Raw genomic sequence first — 21,315 nt, forward strand, 5'->3', positions numbered from 1 at the left:
GGGGACATTTAATGTTGTAAACATACTGTTATACGGGGACATTTAATGTTGTAAACATACTGCTATATGGGGACATTTAATGTTGTAAACATACTGCTGTAGGAGACATTTAATGTTGTAAACATACTGCTATACGGGGACATTTAATGTTGTAAACATACTGCTGTAGGAGACATTTAATGTTGTAAACATACTGCTGTAAGGGGACATTTAATGTTGTAAACATACTGCTGTAGGGGACATTTAATGTTGTAAACATACTGCTGTAAGGGGACATTTAATGTTGTAAACATACTGCTGTAAGGGGACATTTAATGTTGTAAACATACTGCTGTAAGGGGACAGTTAATGTTGTAAACATACTGCTGTGAACAGTTAATGTTGTAAACATACTGCTGTAAGGGGACAGTTAATGTTGTAAACATACTGCTGTGAACAGTTAATGTTGTAAACATACTGCTGTAAGGGGACAGTTCATGTTGTAAACATACTGCTGTGAACAGTTAATGTTGTAAACATACTGCTGTAAGGGGACATTTAATGTTGGAAACATACTGCTGTGAACAGTTAATGTTGTAAACATGCTGCTATACGGGGACATTTAATGTTGTAAACATACTGCTGTAGGGGACAGTTAATGTTGTAAACATACTGCTGTAAGGGGACAGTTAATGTTGTAAACATACTGCTGTGAGGGGACAGTTAATGTTGTAAACATACTGCTGTAAGGGGGCAGTTAATGTTGTAAACATACTGCTGTGAGGGGACAGTTAATGTTGTAAACATACTGCTGTAGGAGACAGTTAATGTTGTAAACATACTGCTGTAAGGGGACAGTTAATGTTGTAAACATATTGCTGTGAACATTTAATGTTGGAAACATACTGCTATACGGGGACATTTAATGTTGTAAACATACTGCTGTGAGGGGACAGTTAATGTTGTAAACATACTGCTGTAGGAGACAGTTAATGTTGTAAACATACTGCTGTAAGGGGACAGTTAATGTTGTAAACATACTGCTGTGAACATTTAATGTTGTAAACATACTGCTGTAGGGGACAGTTAATGTTGTAAACATACTGCTGTGAACATTTAATGTTGTAAACATACTGCTGTAGGGGACAGTTAATGTTGTAAACATACTGCTGTGAACATTTAATGTTGTAAACATACTGCTGTGAACATTTAATGTTGTAAACATACTGCTGTGAACATTTAATGTTGTAAACATGCTGCTATACGGGGACATTTAATGTTGTAAACATATTGCTGTGAACATTTAATGTTGTAAACATACTGCTGTGAACATTTAATGTTGTAAACATACTGCTGTAGGAGACAGTTAATGTTGTAAACATGCTGCTGTAGGGGACATTTAATGTTGTAAACATACTGCTGTAAGGGGACATTTAATGTTGTAAACATACTCCTGTAGGGGACATTTAATGTTGTAAACATACTGCTGTAAGGGGACAGTTAATGTTGTAAACATACTGCTGTGAACAGTTAATGTTGTAAACATACTGCTGTAAGGGGACAGTTAATGTTGTAAACATACTGCTGTGAACAGTTAATGTTGTAAACATACTGCTGTAAGGGGACAGTTCATGTTGTAAACATACTGCTGTGAACAGTTAATGTTGTAAACATACTGCTGTAAGGGGACATTTAATGTTGGAAACATACTGCTGTGAACAGTTAATGTTGTAAACATGCTGCTATACAGGGACATTTAATGTTGTAAACATACTGCTGTAGGGGACAGTTAATGTTGTAAACATACTGCTGTAAGGGGACAGTTAATGTTGTAAACATACTGCTGTGAGGGGACAGTTAATGTTGTAAACATACTGCTGTAAGGGGGCAGTTAATGTTGTAAACATACTGCTGTGAGGGGACAGTTAATGTTGTAAACATACTGCTGTAGGAGACAGTTAATGTTGTAAACATACTGCTGTAAGGGGACAGTTAATGTTGTAAACATATTGCTGTGAACATTTAATGTTGGAAACATACTGCTATACGGGGACATTTAATGTTGTAAACATACTGCTGTGAGGGGACAGTTAATGTTGTAAACATACTGCTGTAGGAGACAGTTAATGTTGTAAACATACTGCTGTAAGGGGACAGTTAATGTTGTAAACATACTGCTGTGAACATTTAATGTTGTAAACATACTGCTGTAGGGGACAGTTAATGTTGTAAACATACTGCTGTGAACATTTAATGTTGTAAACATACTGCTGTAGGGGACAGTTAATGTTGTAAACATACTGCTGTGAACATTTAATGTTGTAAACATACTGCTGTGAACATTTAATGTTGTAAACATACTGCTGTGAACATTTAATGTTGTAAACATGCTGCTATACGGGGACATTTAATGTTGTAAACATATTGCTGTGAACATTTAATGTTGTAAACATACTGCTGTGAACATTTAATGTTGTAAACATACTGCTGTAGGAGACAGTTAATGTTGTAAACATGCTGCTGTAGGGGACATTTAATGTTGTAAACATACTGCTGTAAGGGGACATTTAATGTTGTAAACATACTCCTGTAGGGGACATTTAATGTTGTAAACATACTGCTGTAAGGGGACAGTTAATGTTGTAAACATACTGCTGTGAACAGTTAATGTTGTAAACATACTGCTGTAAGGGGACAGTTAATGTTGTAAACATACTGCTGTGAACAGTTAATGTTGTAAACATACTGCTGTAAGGGGACAGTTCATGTTGTAAACATACTGCTGTGAACAGTTAATGTTGTAAACATACTGCTGTAAGGGGACATTTAATGTTGGAAACATACTGCTGTGAACAGTTAATGTTGTAAACATGCTGCTATACGGGGACATTTAATGTTGTAAACATACTGCTGTAGGGGACATTTAATGTTGTAAACATACTGCTGTAAGGGGACAGTTAATGTTGTAAACATACTGCTGTGAGGGGACAGTTAATGTTGTAAACATACTGCTGTAAGGGGACAGTTAATGTTGTAAACATACTGCTGTGAGGGGACAGTTAATGTTGTAAACATACTGCTGTAGGAGACAGTTAATGTTGTAAACATACTGCTGTAAGGGGACAGTTAATGTTGTAAACATATTGCTGTGAACATTTAATGTTGGAAACATACTGCTATACGGGGACATTTAATGTTGTAAACATACTGCTGTGAGGGGACAGTTAATGTTGTAAACATACTGCTGTAGGAGACAGTTAATGTTGTAAACATACTGCTGTAAGGGGACAGTTAATGTTGTAAACATACTGCTGTGAACATTTAATGTTGTAAACATACTGCTGTAGGGGACAGTTAATGTTGTAAACATACTGCTGTGAACATTTAATGTTGTAAACATACTGCTATAAGGGGACAGTTAATGTTGTAAACATACTGCTGTGAACATTTAATTTTTGTAAACATACTGCTGTGAACATTTAATGTTGTAAACATACTGCTGTAAGGGGACAGTTAATGTTGTAAACATACTGCTGTAAGGAGACAGTTAATGTTGTAAACATACTGCTGTAAGGGGACAGTTAATGTTGTAAACATACTGCTGTAGGGGACAGTTAATGTTGTAAACATACTGCTGTAGGGGACAGTTAATGTTGTAAACATACTGCTATAAGGGGACAGTTAATGTTGTAAACATGCTGCTATAAGGGGACAGTTAATGTTGTAAACATGCTGCTGTGAACAGTTAATGTTGTAAACATACTGCTATACGGGGACATTTAATGTTGTAAACATGCTGCTGTAGGGGACAGTTAATGTTGGAAACATACTGCTGTGAACAGTTAATGTTGTAAACATGCTGTTATGAGGGGACAGTTAATGTTGTAAACATACTGCTATGAGGGGACATTTAATGTTGTAAACATACTGCTGTGAACAGTTAATGTTGTAAACATATTGCTGTAAGGGGACAGTTAATGTTGTAAACATACTGCTGTAGGGGACATTTAATGTTGTAAACATGCTGCTATGAGGGGACAGTTAATGTTGTAAACATATTGCTGTGAACAGTTAATGTTGTAAACATGCTGCTGTGAGGGGACAGTTAATGTTGTAAACATATTGCTGTGAACAGTTAATGTTGTAAACATGCTGCTGTAAGGGGACATTTAATGTTGTAAACATGCTGCTATGAGGGGACAGTTAATGTTGTAAACATACTGCTGTGAACAGTTAATGTTGTAAACATACTGCTGTAGGGGGACATTTAATGTTGTAAACATGCTGCTATGAGGGCATTGTTTAAAGCATATAATATCCAAGAATTCAAACACACAAGATTCTCAAGTGTTGTAATTGGTGAAGTACAACATCCTACACTCATCATCATCTATATACAGGTCATTAAGGGCACATGTACATTTCAGAAAGGTTGGGTTCATATGTGCTCTATTGGGAGGCTTCCAGTAATTCATCATTTACAGAAATAACAGGCTCCAAACACCACAACTATTACTTACTAAGGGTACTTCTTCTCTCTGTTTTGAACACTCACACACACAAACACACACACACACACACACACACACACACACACACACACTCACACACACACAATCCCTCTCTCTGCAAAAAAAAACAGGGCAAGATCCTTGAACCGCCTCTCCCTGCCCATCCCAGCGGCTGTCTAATCTCATTGGTTGCCGTCAGGGGGGTTATTTGCATATTGTGGGCGTGTTCCTGACTCAGTGTTGGGATGAATGACTCTGTTCAGTTCAGAAGGCGACAAGACAGCAACGAACTCAGAGGCTATGTGCTGCTGCTACGCTGATCAACTCAGCACACGACAAAAACCTCTGATGCGTTTAGCTCCGGGCTCTCCGCTCCGGTCTGTAGGTCAAACCACGTCGAGCCAGGTGGAATAAACATGTTCAACAAAACAGGACCCGGACTTAGCTCGAGAGGAGTACTGTGGGTAAGTGTTTTTCTCATTGTAGTCTTGTAAAAGTAGTCTTTCTATGAAAAAAAAAATGAAGAGAGAAAGCTTTTTATTTTTTTAAAAAACATAGTTCAATGTCAAATGAGAGGTTGGCTTGCGCTTAAAATCAACTGGCAACTTCGACGTGCGTCATGTAATTGATGAGTAGTAACGTGTATGTTATTTTCAATACATCTTAATGTCTGTGGTTCAAAGCCTAGACTACGTTCTACTTGTTATTATTTAAAGAGTTAAAGAGTAAAACATTTGTATTTAAACATTTTTAAAAAAGCATATATGTGCCTGTTTAGAAAGTCTAATTTAATCAAGTGATTTTCTTTACATTCTCGGCTATTGACTCCATAATATAACTGTATCGTCAACATGTTTGTTGTCGTCGTCCCCCCCCACCCCCCCCAGACTGATTCTCTCATGTCTGGAAGTCTATTTGTTAAACCCCCATGTTTCTGTACTGTGTCTGCATTTCAGGGTTTGTGTATACTCCTCCTTTACACCAGCCCCCTCTGCTGTTTTGCTAATTTCAGCCAAGCCAAAGAGCTGGTCTATAAGATAAAAGAAGGATTACCGTCGGGGACACTCATCGGGTCCATGGGCTCCGACTTACACTTGGATTTATCCCTCGATCCCCATGTTTTATTCAATCTGCCCCAGAAGAAGCCCAGTGATCAGTATGTCACTCTGAACAGCACTACGGGACAGCTGTTTACGTCTGGGAATGAGATCGACAGGGAGACGCTCTGCCCCGACTCCTCGGAGTACAACCAGGGCTGCGTCCTCTCCCTGGATGTGTTCGTTCTACCCCAGCAGTATTTCCAGCTGGTTAAGGTCAAAATCTTGGTTGAGGATGTTAACGATAATCGTCCGCGCTTCCCGACGGGCGAGATTAGGGTTTCCGTCCCGGAGAACACCCAGGTCAACGCGAGGTTCGCGGTGGAGCAGTCAGCGACGGACCCTGATCTGGGGTTTCACGGGGTCCAGACTTACTGGCTGGTCAACGACTTCGGGGTGTTCACTCTGGACGTAGAGGAGAACGAGGGGGGTGAGCTGACACCCTTCCTCATCGTGACCGACGAGCTGGACCGGGAACGACAGGAGGAATACATAACGGATATTATAGCAGAGGACGGTGGGTTACCACCTCTCCTTGGCACTGCCACGTTGAGGATTATAATCACTGATGTCAACGATAACTGTCCTCAGTTCACAGAATCACAGGTCAACGTGACGCTCTACGGGAATACGACTAAAGGAAAGCACCTGTCCAGGTTACACGCCTTCGACCCCGACCAGGGCGCCAACGCCGTGATCAGCTATGCGTACAGCGACCGCGTTCCCCGGGAGGCTAGAGCCCTGTTCCATCTGGACCGGATTACCGGGGTGATCAAACTGGCCGGTCAGATCAACACCGCAACCGGGAAGTTCTACAAACTCACTGTCCTCGCGAACGGACCTGGTTGCGTCCCTGCCGTCGCCACGGTGACGGTGCACGTGATCCGGGTAGCTTCCGGTCCGCCTGTCATTATGCCGCGCTACATTGCGGCGGAGAAAGACGGCGTGGTCACGATGAAGGAGTCCGAACCGCCGTTTTCCCCAATCGCGTTTTTCACCGTGTCGAACACGGACCAGAGAGGACAAGGGACGGAATGTCTACTTGAAGGATCCGGCCCGTTCCGACTGACACCTTACAAACGGTTGAAGAACGAGTATCTGTTAGAGACGACGGAGCCGCTGGACCACGAGCAGAGGCAGGACTACGAGCTGACCGTAGTGCTCAGGAACCCCAGAGGTCTCGCCATTAAGACCTTCGTTAAGATCCTGGTTCTGGATGAGAACGACAACGCGCCGGTCTTCAAACAGTCTCTGTATGAGGTGAGTGAATGTATTTGTATGAACACAGGAATGTTTAAATGTTTTTTTAGGGTGACGGTTAGGGTTTGGACATGAACATTGAGCATATTAGGGTGACGGTTAGGGTTTGGACATGAACATTGAGCATATTAGGGTGACGGTTAGGGTTTGGACATGAACATTGAGCATATTAGGGTGACGGTTAGGATTTGGACATGAACATTGAGCATGTTGGACATGAACATTGAGCATATTATTGATAGTACATTGATTTTCTTAAGCCATTTCAGTACAATAATACAAAATATAGAGGATTTTTTGTTGTTGTTGTTGTTGTTGTTAAAATAATTGTTGTTGACTAATAAAATCAAAAAAGGTCTACTCACGTATTTATTTTAGAATTTACTTATTTATTTTAGTATTTACAAATTTATTTTAAAATTTACTTATTATTACAGTATTTACACAATTATTATAGTATTTACTTATTTATTATAGTATTTACTTATTTATTATAGTATTTACAAATGTATTTTAGTATTTAGGTATTATTTATTTATTTTAAAATGTACTTATTTATTGATGTATTTACCTACTTATTTGAGTCCTTGATAACACCATACTTATTATTTGAGTCCTTGTTAACACCATACTTATTATTTGAGTCCTTGATAACACCATACTTATTATTTGAGTCCTTGTTAACACCATACTTATTATTTGAGTCCTTGATAACACCATACTTATTATTTGAGTCCTTGTCAACACCATACTTATTATTTGAGTCCTTGTTAACACCATACTTATTATTTGAGTCCTTGTTAACACCATACTTATTATTTGAGTCCTTGATAACACCATACTTATTATTTGAGTCCTTGTTAACACCATACTTATTATTTGAGTCCTTGTTAACACCATACTTATTATTTGAGTCCTTGTTAACACCATACTTATTATTTGAGTCCTTGTTAACACCATACTTATTATTTGAGTCCTTGTTAACACCATACTTATTATTTGAGTCCTTGTTAACACCATACTTATTATTTGAGTCCTTGTTAACACCATACTTATTATTTGAGTCCTTGATAACACCATACTTATTATTTGAGTCCTTGTTAACACCATACTTATTATTTGAGTCCTTGTTAACACCATACTTATTATTTGAGTCCTTGTTAACACCATACTTATTATTTGAGTCCTTGTTAACACCATACTTATTATTTGAGTCCTTGTTAACACCATACTTATTATTTGAGTCATTGATAACACCATACTTATTATTTGAGTCCCTGATAACACCATACTTATTATTTGAGTCCCTGATAACACCATACTTATTTTAATCTCAGGTCTCTGTGGAGGAGAATAACCCTCCCAACAGCTTCCTGACCCAGCTCCAGGCCACAGACCAGGACAGTGAGGCCAGAGGAGAGGTCATCTACACGCTGGGGTCAGACGCTCCCTCCATTTTCCTCCTGGAGAGGCTGACCGGCGTGCTGACCGTGTCCACATCTCTGGACCGAGAAGAGAAGCAGACCTACAGGTCCGTCGCATATTGATGATGTGTCCTAACGTACTATGACTGATATTGTATGGATTCAAATGTCTTATAAATTTCCTATATATGTTTATAGTAATAATAATAATTTACTTGTTTAGCTTTTTCATGACAGAAAATAATCTCAAAATGGATAAAAAAAAGTGAAACAAAAAAACAAAGTTGGTGGAATTAAATATATGTATGTCAAAGATGACATAAAGACTGTTCTTTATCAAGGGTGGCATAAGCAATGCTTAATATAAGGCTTTATAAATCATGTTAAATTGAGGCATCACAAAGCATTTATAACCCATCATGCATCTTGGTAGAGAATTGCAACACCAGCATGGTGGGTTAGACTCCCACCCGTATGTAGGGTAGCCTAGTGGTTAGAGCATTGGATTAATCCCAGAGCTGACAATTGCAACACCAGCATGGTGGGTTAGACTCCCACCCGTATGTAGGGTAGCCTAGTGGTTAGAGCATTGGATTAGTAAATCCCAGAGCTGACAATTGCAACACCAGCATGGTGGGTTAGACTCCGTATGTAAAGATGTATTCAGGCGTGACTGCAAATGGCTGTGGATAAATGCTGTGTGTTATATTACTCTAAACCCTTTGTTAGGACAGGCCCAACCTCTTTCCCTCTTGGGCGCACAGCCAATAGTGGACCTGATCTCAACTATCCCCAAAATGCTGCAGAATCACACACTCTAAAGTGCAGTCCTTCACCAAAAACATTGGTAGGGCCCGTTTAAAATCCATATTTATTTTTTGGCTGAATTCCGGGGGGGGGTTCCCCATCGGTAAGGAACCGATGGGGACAGAGATAAGGAACCGATGGGGACAGAGTTAAGGAACCGAGTGAGTGAGTGAGTGAGTGAGTGAGTGAGTGAGTGAGTGAGTGAGTGAGTGAGTGAGTGAGTGAGTGAGTGAGTGAGTGAGTGAGTGAGTGAGTGAGTGATTGAGTGAGTGAGTGGGAGGGGAGGGGAGGGGAGTGAGTGAGTGAGTGAGTGAGTGAGTGAGTGAGTGAGTGAGTGAGTGAGTGAGTGAGTGAGTGAGTGAGTGAGTGAGTGAGTGAGTGAGTGAGTGAGTGAGTGAGTGAGTGAGTGATTGAGTGAGTGAGTGGGAGGGAAGTGGGATATGAGGGGAGAGGTTAAAGAAAGATGCATGGCACTTTTTCTAAACATTTACAGAACATCTGCAATCCTCTCACCTCAGGTTGTATAAAATAGGTAATCTACAGTTAAACCCCATCCACTCATAGGCCACACCTCCACGACACCCCCACAGGGAACCAAAGACCCAAAACAAAGTTGGACCTCTTTGGTTATGTTATCTTTGTTTCTGTTGTTTTGCTGTACTCAGTATTTTCCGGGGTTCACTGCTTATTCAGGAAGGAAACTGAACTTTTCCATTCCAATACCTGTTGTCCTCAATGCCTCTCTATATGAGGAGTTTGGATCTGATACAAACGTGAAGAAACAGGAAATGTGATGTCATACAATACATACAAATCTTTCAGTTTAATTGACTGAAGGGAAAAGGAATGAACCCTTTCCTTAGGCAGGGTAGCCTAGTGGTTAGAGTGTAGAGGCGGCAGGGTAGCCTAGTGGTTAGAGTGTAGAGGCGGCAGGGTAGCCTAGTGGTTAGAGTGTAGAGGCGGCAGGGTAGCCTAGTGGTTAGAGTGTAGAGGCGGCAGGGTAGCCTAGTGGTTAGAGTGTAGAGGCGGCAGGGTAGCCTAGTGGTTAGAGTGTAGAGGCGGCAGGGTAGCCTAGTGGTTAGAGTGTAGAGGCGGCAGGGTAGCCTAGTGGTTAGAGTGTAGAGGCGGCAGGGTAGCCTAGTGGTTAGAGTGCAGAGGCGGCAGGGTAGCCTAGTGGTTAGAGTGTAGAGGCGGCAGGGTAGCCTAGTGGTTAGAGTGTAGAGGGGGCAGGGTAGCCTAGTGATTAGAGTGTAGAGGTGGCAGGGTAGCCTAGTGGTTAGAGTGTAGAGGTGGCAGGGTAGCCTAGTGGTTAGAGTTTAGAGGAGGCAGGTAGCCTAGTGGTTAGAGTGGAGAGGAGGCAGGTAGCCTAGTGGTTAGAGTGTAGAGGCGGCAGGGTAGCCTAGTGGTTAGAGTGTAGAGGCGGCAGGGTAGCCTAGTGGTTAGAGTGTAGAGGCGGCAGGGTAGCCTAGTGGTTAGAGTGTAGAGGCGGCAGGGTAGCCTAGTGGTTAGAGTGTAGAGGCGGCAGGGTAGCCTAGTGGTTAGAGTGTAGAGGCGGCAGGGTAGCCTAGTGGTTAGAGTGTAGAGGCGGCAGGGTAGCCTAGTGGTTAGAGTGTAGAGGCGGCAGGGTAGCCTAGTGGTTAGAGTGTAGAGGCGGCAGGGTAGCCTAGTGGTTAGAGTGTAGAGGCGGCAGGGTAGCCTAGTGGTTAGAGTGTAGAGGCGGCAGGGTAGCCTAGTGGTTAGAGTGTAGAGGCGGCAGGGTAGCCTAGTGGTTAGAGTGTAGAGGCGGCAGGGTAGCCTAGTGGTTAGAGTGTAGAGGGGGCAGGGTAGCCTAGTGATTAGAGTGTAGAGGTGGCAGGGTAGCCTAGTGGTTAGAGTGTAGAGGTGGCAGGGTAGCCTAGTGGTTAGAGTTTAGAGGAGGCAGGTAGCCTAGTGGTTAGAGTGGAGAGGAGGCAGGTAGCCTAGTGGTTAGAGTGGAGAGGAGGCAGGTAGCCTAGTGGTTAGAGTGTAGGGACGGCAGGTAGCCTAGTGGTTAGAGTGTAGAGGAGGCAGGTAGCCTAGTGGTTAGAGTGGAGGGGCGGCAGGGTAGCCTAGTGGTTAGAGTGTAGAGGCGGCAGGGTAGCCTAGTGGTTAGAGTGTAGAGGTGGCAGGGTAGCCTAGTGGTTAGAGTGTAGAGGAGGCAGGTAGCCTAGTGGTTAGAGTGTAGGGACGGCAGGTAGCCTAGTGGTTAGAGTGTAGAGGAGGCAGGTAGCCTAGTGGTTAGAGTGTAGGGACGGCAGGTAGCCTAGTGGTTAGAGTGTAGAGGTGGCAGGGTAGCCTAGTGGTTAGAGTGTAGGGACGGCAGGTAGCCTAGTGGTTAGAGTGTAGAGGAGGCAGGGTAGCCTAGTGGTTAGAGTGTAGAGGAGGCAGGTAGCCTAGTGGTTAGAGTGTAGAGGTGGCAGGTAGCCTAGTGGTTTGAGTGTAGAGGAGGCAGGGTAGCCTAGTGGTTAGAGTGTAGAGGAGGCAGGTAGCCTAGTGGTTAGAGGGTAGAGGCGGCAGGGTAGCCTAGTGGTTAGAGTGTAGGGACGGCAGGTAGCCTAGTGGTTAGAGCGTTGGACTAGTAACCGAAAAGTTGCAAGTTCGAATCCCCGAGCTGACAAGGTACTAATCTGTTGTTCTGGCCCCTGAACAGGCAGTTAACCCACTGTTCCTAGGCCGTCATTGAAAATAAGAATTTGTTCTTAACTGACTTGCCTAGTAAAATAAAGGTTAAAAAAATAAAATCTCTGTCCCCTATCTCTGAAGGCTGGTGGTATGTATTTATGGTACAGCATGGTATCTCTGAAGGCTGGTGGTATGTATTTACAGTACAGCATGGTATCTGAAGGCTGGTGGTATGTATTTACAGTACAGCATGGTATCTGAAGGCTGGTGGTATGTATTTACAGTACAGCATGGTATCTGAAGGCTGGTGGTATGTATTTACAGTACAGCATGGTATCTCTGAAGGCTGGTGGTATGTATTTACAGTACAGCATGGTATCTCTGAAGGCTGGTGGTATGTATTTACAGTACAGCATGGTATCTCTGAAGGCTGGTGGTATGTATTTATGGTACAGCATGGTATCTGAAGGTTGGTGGTATGTATTTACAGTACAGCATGGTATCTGAAGGCTGGTGGTATGTGTTTATAGGACAGCATGGTATCTCTGAAGGCTGGTGGTATGTATTTACAGTACAGCATGGTATCTCTGAAGGCTGGTGGTATGTATTTACAGTACAGCATGGTATCTCTGAAGGCTGGTGGTATGTATTTATGGTACAGCATGGTATCTGAAGGCTGGTGGTATGTATTTACAGTACAGCATGGTATCTCTGAAGGCTGGTGGTATGTATTTATGGTACAGCATGGTATCTGAAGGTTGGTGGTATGTATTTACAGTACAGCATGGTATCTGAAGGCTGGTGGTATGTATTTATAGTACAGCATGGTATCTGAAGGCTGGTGGTATGTATTTACAGTACAGCATGGTATCTCTGAAGGCTGGTGGTATGTATTTACAGTACAGCATGGTATCTCTGAAGGCTGGTGGTATGTATTTATGGTACAGCATGGTATCTGAAGGCTGGTGGTATGTATTTACAGTACAGCATGGTATCTCTGAAGGCTGGTGGTATGTATTTACAGTACAGCATGGTATCTCTGAAGGATGGTGGTATGTATTTATGGTACAGCATAGACTTACATGTCCAGCTGTGTTCCTGAACCTGGAGGGTATGCCGGCTCACCTTACATGTCCAGCTGTATTCCTGAACCTGGAGGGTATGCCGGCTCACCTTACATGTCCAGCTGTATTCCTGAACCTGGAGGGTATGCCGGCTCACCTTACATGTCCAGCTGTATTCCTGAACCTGGAGGGTATGCCGGCTAGCCTTACATGTCCAGCTGTATTCCTGAACCTGGAGGGTATGCCGGCTCACCTTCCATGTCCGGCTGTATTCCTGAACCTGGAGGGTATGCCGGCTCACCTTACATGTCCAGCTGTATTCCTGAACCTGGAGGGTATGCCGGCTCACCTTACATGTCCAGCTGTGTTCCTGAACCTGGAGGGTATGCCGGCTCACCTTACATGTCCAGCTGTATTCCTGAACCTGGAGGGTATGCCGGCTCACCTTACATGTCCAGCTGTATTCCTGAACCTGGAGGGTATGCCGGCTCACCTTGCATGTCCAACTGTATTCCTACCTGGAGGGTATGCCGGCTCACCTTACATGTCCAGCTGTATTCCTGAACCTGGAGGGTATGCCGGCTCACCTTACATGTCCAGCTGTGTTCCTACCTGGAGGGTATGCCGGCTTACCTTACATGTCCAGCTGTGTTCCTACCTGTAGTCAATGACTGCTCAGGTGTGTTGTTAGTCAGTTACTCCACAGGTAAAGAAATGTGTTGTGGATCAAAACTCGGTACGATTTATCCCTGACTATGTTTGTTAATAGAAAAACAACATAAAAATATTTTTGATTTTTGACAGTAGTTATATTGTTATATAGAGACCTGACTGGGTCCATCACCCCACAGTATGACTTGTTATATAGAGACCTGACTGGGTCCAACACCCCACAGTATGACTTGTTATATAAAGACCTGACTGGGTCCATCACCCCACAGTATGACTTGTTATATAGAGACCTATTGTTATATAGAGACCTGACTGGGTGCAACACCCCACAGTATGACTTGTTATATTGTTATATAGAGACCTGACTGGGTGCAACACCCCACAGTATGACTTGTTATATAGAGACCTGACTGGGTCCAACACCCCACAGTATGACTTGTTATATAAAGACCTGACTGGGTCCAACACCCCACAGTATGACTTGTTATATTGTTATATAGAGACCTGACTGGGTCCAACACCCCACAGTATGACTTGTTATATTGTTATATAGAGACCTGACTGGGTCCAACACCCCACAATATGACTTGTTATATAGAGACCTGACTGGGTCCAGCACCCCACAGTATGACTTGTTATATAGAGACCTGACTGGGTCCAACACCCCACAGTATGACTTGTTATATTGTTATATTGAGACCTGACTGGGTCCAACACCCCACAGTATGACTTGTTATATTGTTATATAGAGACCTGACTGGGTCCAACACCCCACAATATGACTTGTTATATAGAGACCTGTTATATAGAGACTTGTTATATTGTTATATAGAGACCTGACTGGGTCCAACACCCCACAGTATGACTTGTTATATTGTTATATAGAGACCTGACTGGGTGCAACACCCCACAGTATGACTTGTTATATTGTTATATAGAGACCTGACTGGGTCCAACACCCCACAATATGACTTGTTATATAGAGACCTGACTGGGTCCAACACCCCACAGTATGACTTGTTATATAGAGACCTGACTGGGTCCAACACCCCACAGTATGACTTGTTATATAGAGACCTGACTGGGTCCAACACCCCACAGTATGACTTGTTATATTGTTATATAGAGACCTGACTGGGTCCAACACCCCACAGTATGACTTGTTATATTAAGACCTGACTGGGTCCAACACCCCACAGTATGACTTGTTATAAAGACCTGACTGGGTCCAACACCCCACAGTATGACTTGTTATATTGTTATATAGAGACCTGACTGGGTCCAACACCCCACAGTATGACTTGTTATATAGAGACCTGACTGGGTCCAACACCCCACAGTATGACTTGTTATATTGTTATATAGAGACCTGACTGGGTCCAACACCCCACAGTATGACTTGTTATATAGAGACCTGACTGGGTCCAACACCCCACAGTATGACTTGTTATATTAAGACCTGACTGGGTCCAACACCCCACAGTATGACTTGTTATATTGTTATATAGAGACCTGACTGGGTCCAACACCCCACAGTATGACTTGTTATATTAAGACCTGACTGGGTGCAACACCCCACAGTATGACTTGTTATATTGTTATATAGAGACCTGACTGGGTCCAGCACCCCACAGTATGACTTGTTATATAAAGACCTGACTGGGTCCAACACCCCACAGTATGACTTGTTATATTGTTATATAGAGACCTGACTGGGTCCAACACCCCACAGTATGACTTGTTATATTGTTATATAGAGACCTGACTGGGTCCAACACCCCACAGTATGACTTGTTATATAGAGACCTGACTGGGTCCAACACCCCACAGTATGACTTGTTATATTGTTATATAGAGACCTGACTGGGTCCAACACCCCACAGTATGACTTGTTATATTGTTATATAGAGACCTGACTGGGTCCAACACCCCACAGTATGACTTGTTATATTGTTATATAGAGACCTGACTGGGTCCAACACCCCACAGTATGACTTGTTATATTGTTATATAGAGACCTGACTGGGTCCAACACCCCACAGTATGACTTGTTATATAGAGACCTGACTGGGTGCAACACCCCACAGTATGACTTGTTATATTGTTATATAGAGACCTGACTGGGTCCAACACCCCACAGTATGACTTGTTATATAGAGACCTGACTGGGTCCAACACCCCACAGTATGACTTGTTATATAGAGACCTGACTGGGTGCAACACCCCACAGTATGACTTGTTATATTGTTATATAGAGACCTGACTGGGTCCAACACCCCACAGTATGACTTGTTATATAGAGACCTGACTGGGTCCAGCACCCCACAGTATGACTTGTTATATAGAGACCTGACTGGGTCCAACACCCCACAGTATGACTTGTTATATAGAGACCTGACTGGGTGCAACACCCCACAGTATGACTTGTTATATTGTTATATAGAGACCTGACTGGGTCCAACACCCCACAGTATGACTTGTTATATAGAGACCTGACTGGGTCCAACACCCCACAGTATGACTTGTTATATTGTTATATAGAGACCTGACTGGGTCCAACACCCCACAGTATGACTTGTTATATAGAGACCTGACTGGGTCCAACACCCCACAGTATGACTTGTTATATTGTTATATAGAGACCTGACTGGGTCCAACACCCCACAGTATGACTTGTTATATTGTTGTGTGCGTGATTATGTTCTGAGGAACATGTAACTTGGTTTCAGTTGAAAGCCACTTTCAATTTCCTTATTTTGGGGGCTTTTATCAAGGTAATTGTAACGTGACTCACATACATTCTCTTTAGATCATGTGTCATCACAACATGTTATGTCACGATTATGAACCCTTTATAAAGCATGACGTACTTTATAAAGCATGATAGATGCTTTGTAACACATTTATGTAGGGCTTAGTCAGGTAGGCTTTATGAAGCCTTTATGAAGCATGACGTACGGCTATAGATGTTTTGTAACACATTTATGTAGGGCTTAGTCAGGTAGGCTTTATGAAGCCTTTATGAAGCATGACGTACGGCTATAGATGTTTTGTAACACATTTATGTAGGGCTTAGTCAGGTAGGCTTTATGAAGCCTTTATGAAGCATGACGTACGGCTATAGATGTTTTGTAACACATTTATGGTGCTCTTTGGTAGGCTTTATGAAGGCTTTATGAAGCATGACGTACGGTTATAGATGTTTTGTAACACATTCATGGTGCTCTTTGGTAGGCTTTATGAAGGCTTTATGAAGCATGACGTACGGCTATAGATGTTTTGTAACACATTCATGGTGCTCTTTGGTAGGCTTTATGAAGCCTTTATAAAGCATGACGTACGGTTATAGATGTTTTGTAACACATTTATGGTGCTCTTTGGTAGGCTTTATGAAGCCTTTATAAAGCATGACGTACGGCTATAGATGTTTTGTAACACATTCATGGTGCTCTTTGGTAGGCTTTATGAAGCCTTTATGAAGCATGACGTACGGCTATAGATGCTTTGTAACACATTTATGGTGCTCTTTGGTAGGCTTTATGAAGCCTTTATAAAGCATGACGTACGGCTATAGATGTTTTGTAACACATTCATGGTGCTCTTTGGTAGGCTTTATGAAGCCTTTATGAAGCATGACGTACGGCTATAGATGTTTTGTAACACATTTATGGTGCTCTTTGGTAGGCTTTATGAAGGCTTTATAAAGCATGACGTACGGTTATAGATGTTTTGTAACACATTTATGTAGAGCTTAGTCAGGTAGGCTTTATGAAGGCTTTATGAAGCATGACGTACGATTATAGATGTTTTGTAACACATTTATGTAGAGCTTAGTCAGGTAGGCTTTATGAAGCCTTTATGAAGCATGACGTACGGCTATAGATGCTTTGTAACACATTCATGGTGCTCTTTGGTAGGCTTTATGAAGCCTTTATGAAGCATGACGTACGGTTATAGATGCTTTGTAACACATTCATGGTGCTCTTTGGTAGGCTTTATGAAGCCTTTATAAAGCATGACGTATGGCTATAGATGTTTTGTAACACATTTATGTAGAGCTTAGTCAGGTAGGCTTTATGAAGGCTTTATGAAGCATGACGTACGGCTATAGATGTTTTGTAACACATTTATGTAGAGCTTAGTCAGGTAGGCTTTATGAAGGCTTTATGAAGCATGACGTACGATTATAGATGTTTTGTAACACATTTATGTAGCCCTTAGTTAGGTAGGCTTTATGAAGCCTTTATGAAGCATGACGTATGGTTATAGATGCTTTGTAACACATTTATGTAGAGCTTAGTTAGGTAGGCTTTATGAAGGCTTTATGAAGCCTTAATAAGCTGAATGTCATTTAAAGCGGAAACTGGATATATGGATGACACAATGCATTATAACTGCCTATGGATGTTCATAGTGTTTTGTTTATTGTTGTTGTTGTAATATTGTGACGAGACAATAATAGGTTCATGGTTCGGTTGCAGGTTCATGGTTCGGGCGGTGGACCGAGGGACCCCCAGGAGAGAGTCTATAGCTACAGTGGTCATCACTGTGCTGGACCGCAATGACAACAGGTAAGAGAAAGGCCAGACATTTTGTGATAACTGCTGATTTGATTGATTGATTGATATGATTAGATTAGATTTGATTGATTGTTTTGATTGATTGATATAATTTGATTTGATTGATATGATTTGATTGATTGATTTGATTTGATTGATTTGATTGATTTGATTGATTGATTGATTTGATTGATTGATTTGATTGATTGTGTTGATTGATTCATATGATTTGATTTTTAAATTTTTTACCCAACAGCCCGCGCTTCATCAACAAAGACTTCACATTCTTTGTGCCGGAGAATTTCCCGGGTTTTGGCGAGATCGGCGTCCTCTCGGTAACGGACGCGGACGCAGGTGAGAACGGCTGGGTGGCCCTCTCCATCGTCAACGGCAGCGACATCTTTGTGATCGACGCGGGGCGCGGTGCTCTAAGGGCCCGTACCCCTCTGGACCGGGAGCAACAGGGGACGTACTACCTCTGGATCGAGGCAGTCGACGGAGGGGAACCCTCTCTCTCCTGCCTCACCGTGGTTACCGTCCTCCTCCTTGACGTAAACGATAACCCTCCCGTCGTCTTGTTCCCCCAGTCTAACCAGTCCTACATGCTGGTGTTACCTAGCACCCTACCAGGGACCTCCATCACAGAGGTTTACGCCGTGGATAAAGACACAGGAATGAACGCCGTTATCGCCTACAGCATCATCAAGAGGAAGGGTGGCGAGCCGGGGTCGTTTGATATCGACCCGGACACAGGGAACATCACGTTGAAGAGAGAACTGAGTGACCGCGGTCTCTACAGTCTACTGGTTAAAGTCTCGGACCACGGTCAACCCGAACCTCTCCACTCCACGGTCCTGGTCAACCTCTTCGTCAACGAGACGGTTTCTAACGAGAGCTACATCCAGAGTCTTCTCACCGGGGAGGAGGCTGAGATCCAGATGGAGGAGAAGCAGTGGTACGTGGGTAAACTGACAGAGAGGCCCGGCAGGGAGGACTTGTTCCCCTGTCAGCCGCTACTCATAGCTCTGTCAGTGACCTGTCTGGGACTGTTCTGCATCGCCGTCACATTGACTGCTTATATATGCTGCAAGAAACTGAAGAAATGGAGGAAATGCCAAATGAAAAGACTAGAGGTTGAAATGCCTTTGAAGGTGAACGGTGACGACGCAGATAGAAAGCGGACGGAAATCTCAAACATTTGATGACGTTGACATTGCAAAGACTTTGAGGCGAAGACTCCAACGTACAAAAACTGTTACACCGCAACTGTTTATAAACAATGTGAATTTGTGAAGTGTAGATTTTCATCCTCAAAAAGACAAAAAAGGCCCGGATCCCAAATTGCACCCCCCTTTTGCCTATTTAGTGCACTATTTTTAAATCAAGGGCCCATGGTGGTGCACTATATAGGAATTAGGGTGCCGTTTGGGATACGTCCTCGTTTTAAAAGCGTATTAAAAGACCCAATGTGATGTATATATTGTAGAAAATATGAAAGGTTTTATAACTTTATAACAAAATCTTTAACTAGACAAGATTATTATTATTATTTTATTTTTTTCGTGAAAGCCCTTAAGAAAATACTCCTTAAATTTACAATTTTTTTTAAAAAATGGGAGAGATTCAATTTTTTTTTTCTTTCACAATGATGTCAGGATCGTTGGAAAGGGATGAGGATCATTTGGTGTGTATAACAATATTGATTGATTGATTGATTGATTGATATAACAATGTTTTTTTTCATACCCCTTTGGATTGCATTGGAAAAGCTGACCCCCAGAGTGCAGTGCAGAAGACAATTAAAATCTGTCATTTTCTTCAAATCTACTGGATTTTGTGTGAGATTAAAATGTGTATTTTGTTGTGATACAGTTTCAAGAGGGAGGCTTCTTGCCTGGCCACCAAACAAACCCTCTACCTGCCTCCTTAAGTGTGTCCCAAATGGCACCCTATTTCCCTATATAGGGCTCTGGTCTAAAGTAGTGCACTATATAGGGAATAGGGTTCAAAAGGGCTCTGGTCTAAAGTAGTGCACTATATAGGGAATAGGGTTCTATAGGGCTCTGGTCTAAAGTAGTGCACTATATAGGGAATAGGGTTCTATAGGGCTCTGGTCTAAAGTAGTGCACTACATAGGGAATAGGGCTCTGGTCTAAAGTAGTGCACTATATATAGGGAATAGGGTTCTATAGGGCTCTGGTCTAAAGTAGTGCATTATATAGGGAATAGGGCTCTGGTCTAAAGTAGTGCACTATATAGGGAATAGGGTTCTATAGGGCTCTGGTCTAAAGTAGTGCACTATATAGGGAATAGGGTGCCATTTGGAACGCATCCATAGTCACCTCCCAGTGAACCTGTCATTCCCTAAACCATGTTCTTATTGTCTGTCTCTGAAAACAAATCTTGTTTGAATATTAAAAAGTGCTTTATTTTCATATTATATTGCTTTTCTGAAATTAAAACGGCCTACCGGGTCGTGCCTTTCATATTAGGATGTAAATTAATGACAATGTTTTGATTATGAATTAGAATTTATGCGGAGGGGAAATTTAATGAAAATTTAACTAGGAAAGTCTGTTAAGAACAAGTTCTTATTTGCACTGACGACCTACCAGGGAACAGTGGATTAACTGCCTTGTTCAGGGGCAGAAGGACAGATTTTTACCTCGTCAGCTCAGGGATTCGATCCAGCAACCTTTCGGTTATTGGCCCAACACTCTTACCACTAGGCGACCTGCTTTAACCACTAGACTACCTGCTCTAACCACCAGGCTACCTGCCGCCCCCCTCTAACCACCAGGCTACCTGCTCTAACCACCAGGCTACCTGCTCTTACCACTAGACTACCTGCTCTAACCACTAGGCTACCTGCCGCCCCCCTCTAACCACCAGGCTACCTGCTCTAACCACCAGGCTACCTGCTCTTACCACTAGACTACCTGCTCTAACCACCAGGCTACCTGCTCTAAGCACCAGGCTACCTGCTCTAAGCACTAGGCTACCTGCTCTAACCACTAGGCTACCTGCTCTAACCACTAGGCTACCTGCTCTAACCACTAGGCTACCTGCTCTAACCACTAGGCTACCTGCCGCCCCCCTCTAACCACCAGGCTACCTGCTCTAACCACCAGGCTACCTGCTCTTACCACTAGACTACCTGCTCTAACCACTAGGCTACCTGCCGCCCCCCTCTAACCACCAGGCTACCTGCTCTAACCACCAGGCTACCTGCTCTTACCACTAGACTACCTGCTCTAACCACCAGGCTACCTGCTCTAAGCACCAGGCTACCTGCTCTAAGC

At 42.8% G+C, this 21,315-nt stretch overlaps 1 protein-coding gene across 1 annotated transcript; it reads left to right on the top strand.

Moving 5' to 3' along the window:
- The first annotated feature begins 4,252 nt into the window (after positions 1 to 4,252).
- LOC109887693 (protocadherin-20) lies at positions 4,253 to 20,448 on the top strand. The gene is made up of 5 exons (XM_031815884.1): positions 4,253 to 4,954; positions 5,447 to 6,847; positions 8,185 to 8,378; positions 17,936 to 18,025; positions 18,270 to 20,448. The coding sequence occupies exons 1-5, from the start codon at positions 4,907 to 4,909 to the stop codon at positions 19,213 to 19,215; spliced, it is 2,679 nt and encodes an 892-aa protein (XP_031671744.1). The 5' UTR covers positions 4,253 to 4,906; the 3' UTR covers positions 19,216 to 20,448.
- Positions 20,449 to 21,315: the final 867 nt, after the last annotated feature.

This window comes from Oncorhynchus kisutch, unplaced genomic scaffold, assembly GCF_002021735.2.
Source record: "Oncorhynchus kisutch isolate 150728-3 unplaced genomic scaffold, Okis_V2 scaffold686, whole genome shotgun sequence".
In the NCBI taxonomy this organism is placed as follows: domain Eukaryota; kingdom Metazoa; phylum Chordata; class Actinopteri; order Salmoniformes; family Salmonidae; genus Oncorhynchus; species Oncorhynchus kisutch.

Coding starts and splice junctions, on each gene's coding strand:
- LOC109887693 (XM_031815884.1), top strand. CDS start 4,907: ATGTTCAACAAAACAGGACCCGGACTTAGCTCGAGAGGAGTACTGTGG. Junction 4,955..5,446: donor GCTCGAGAGGAGTACTGTGG/GTAAGTGTTTTT, acceptor TCTGCATTTCAG/GGTTTGTGTATACTCCTCCT. Junction 6,848..8,184: donor TCAAACAGTCTCTGTATGAG/GTGAGTGAATGT, acceptor TTTTAATCTCAG/GTCTCTGTGGAGGAGAATAA.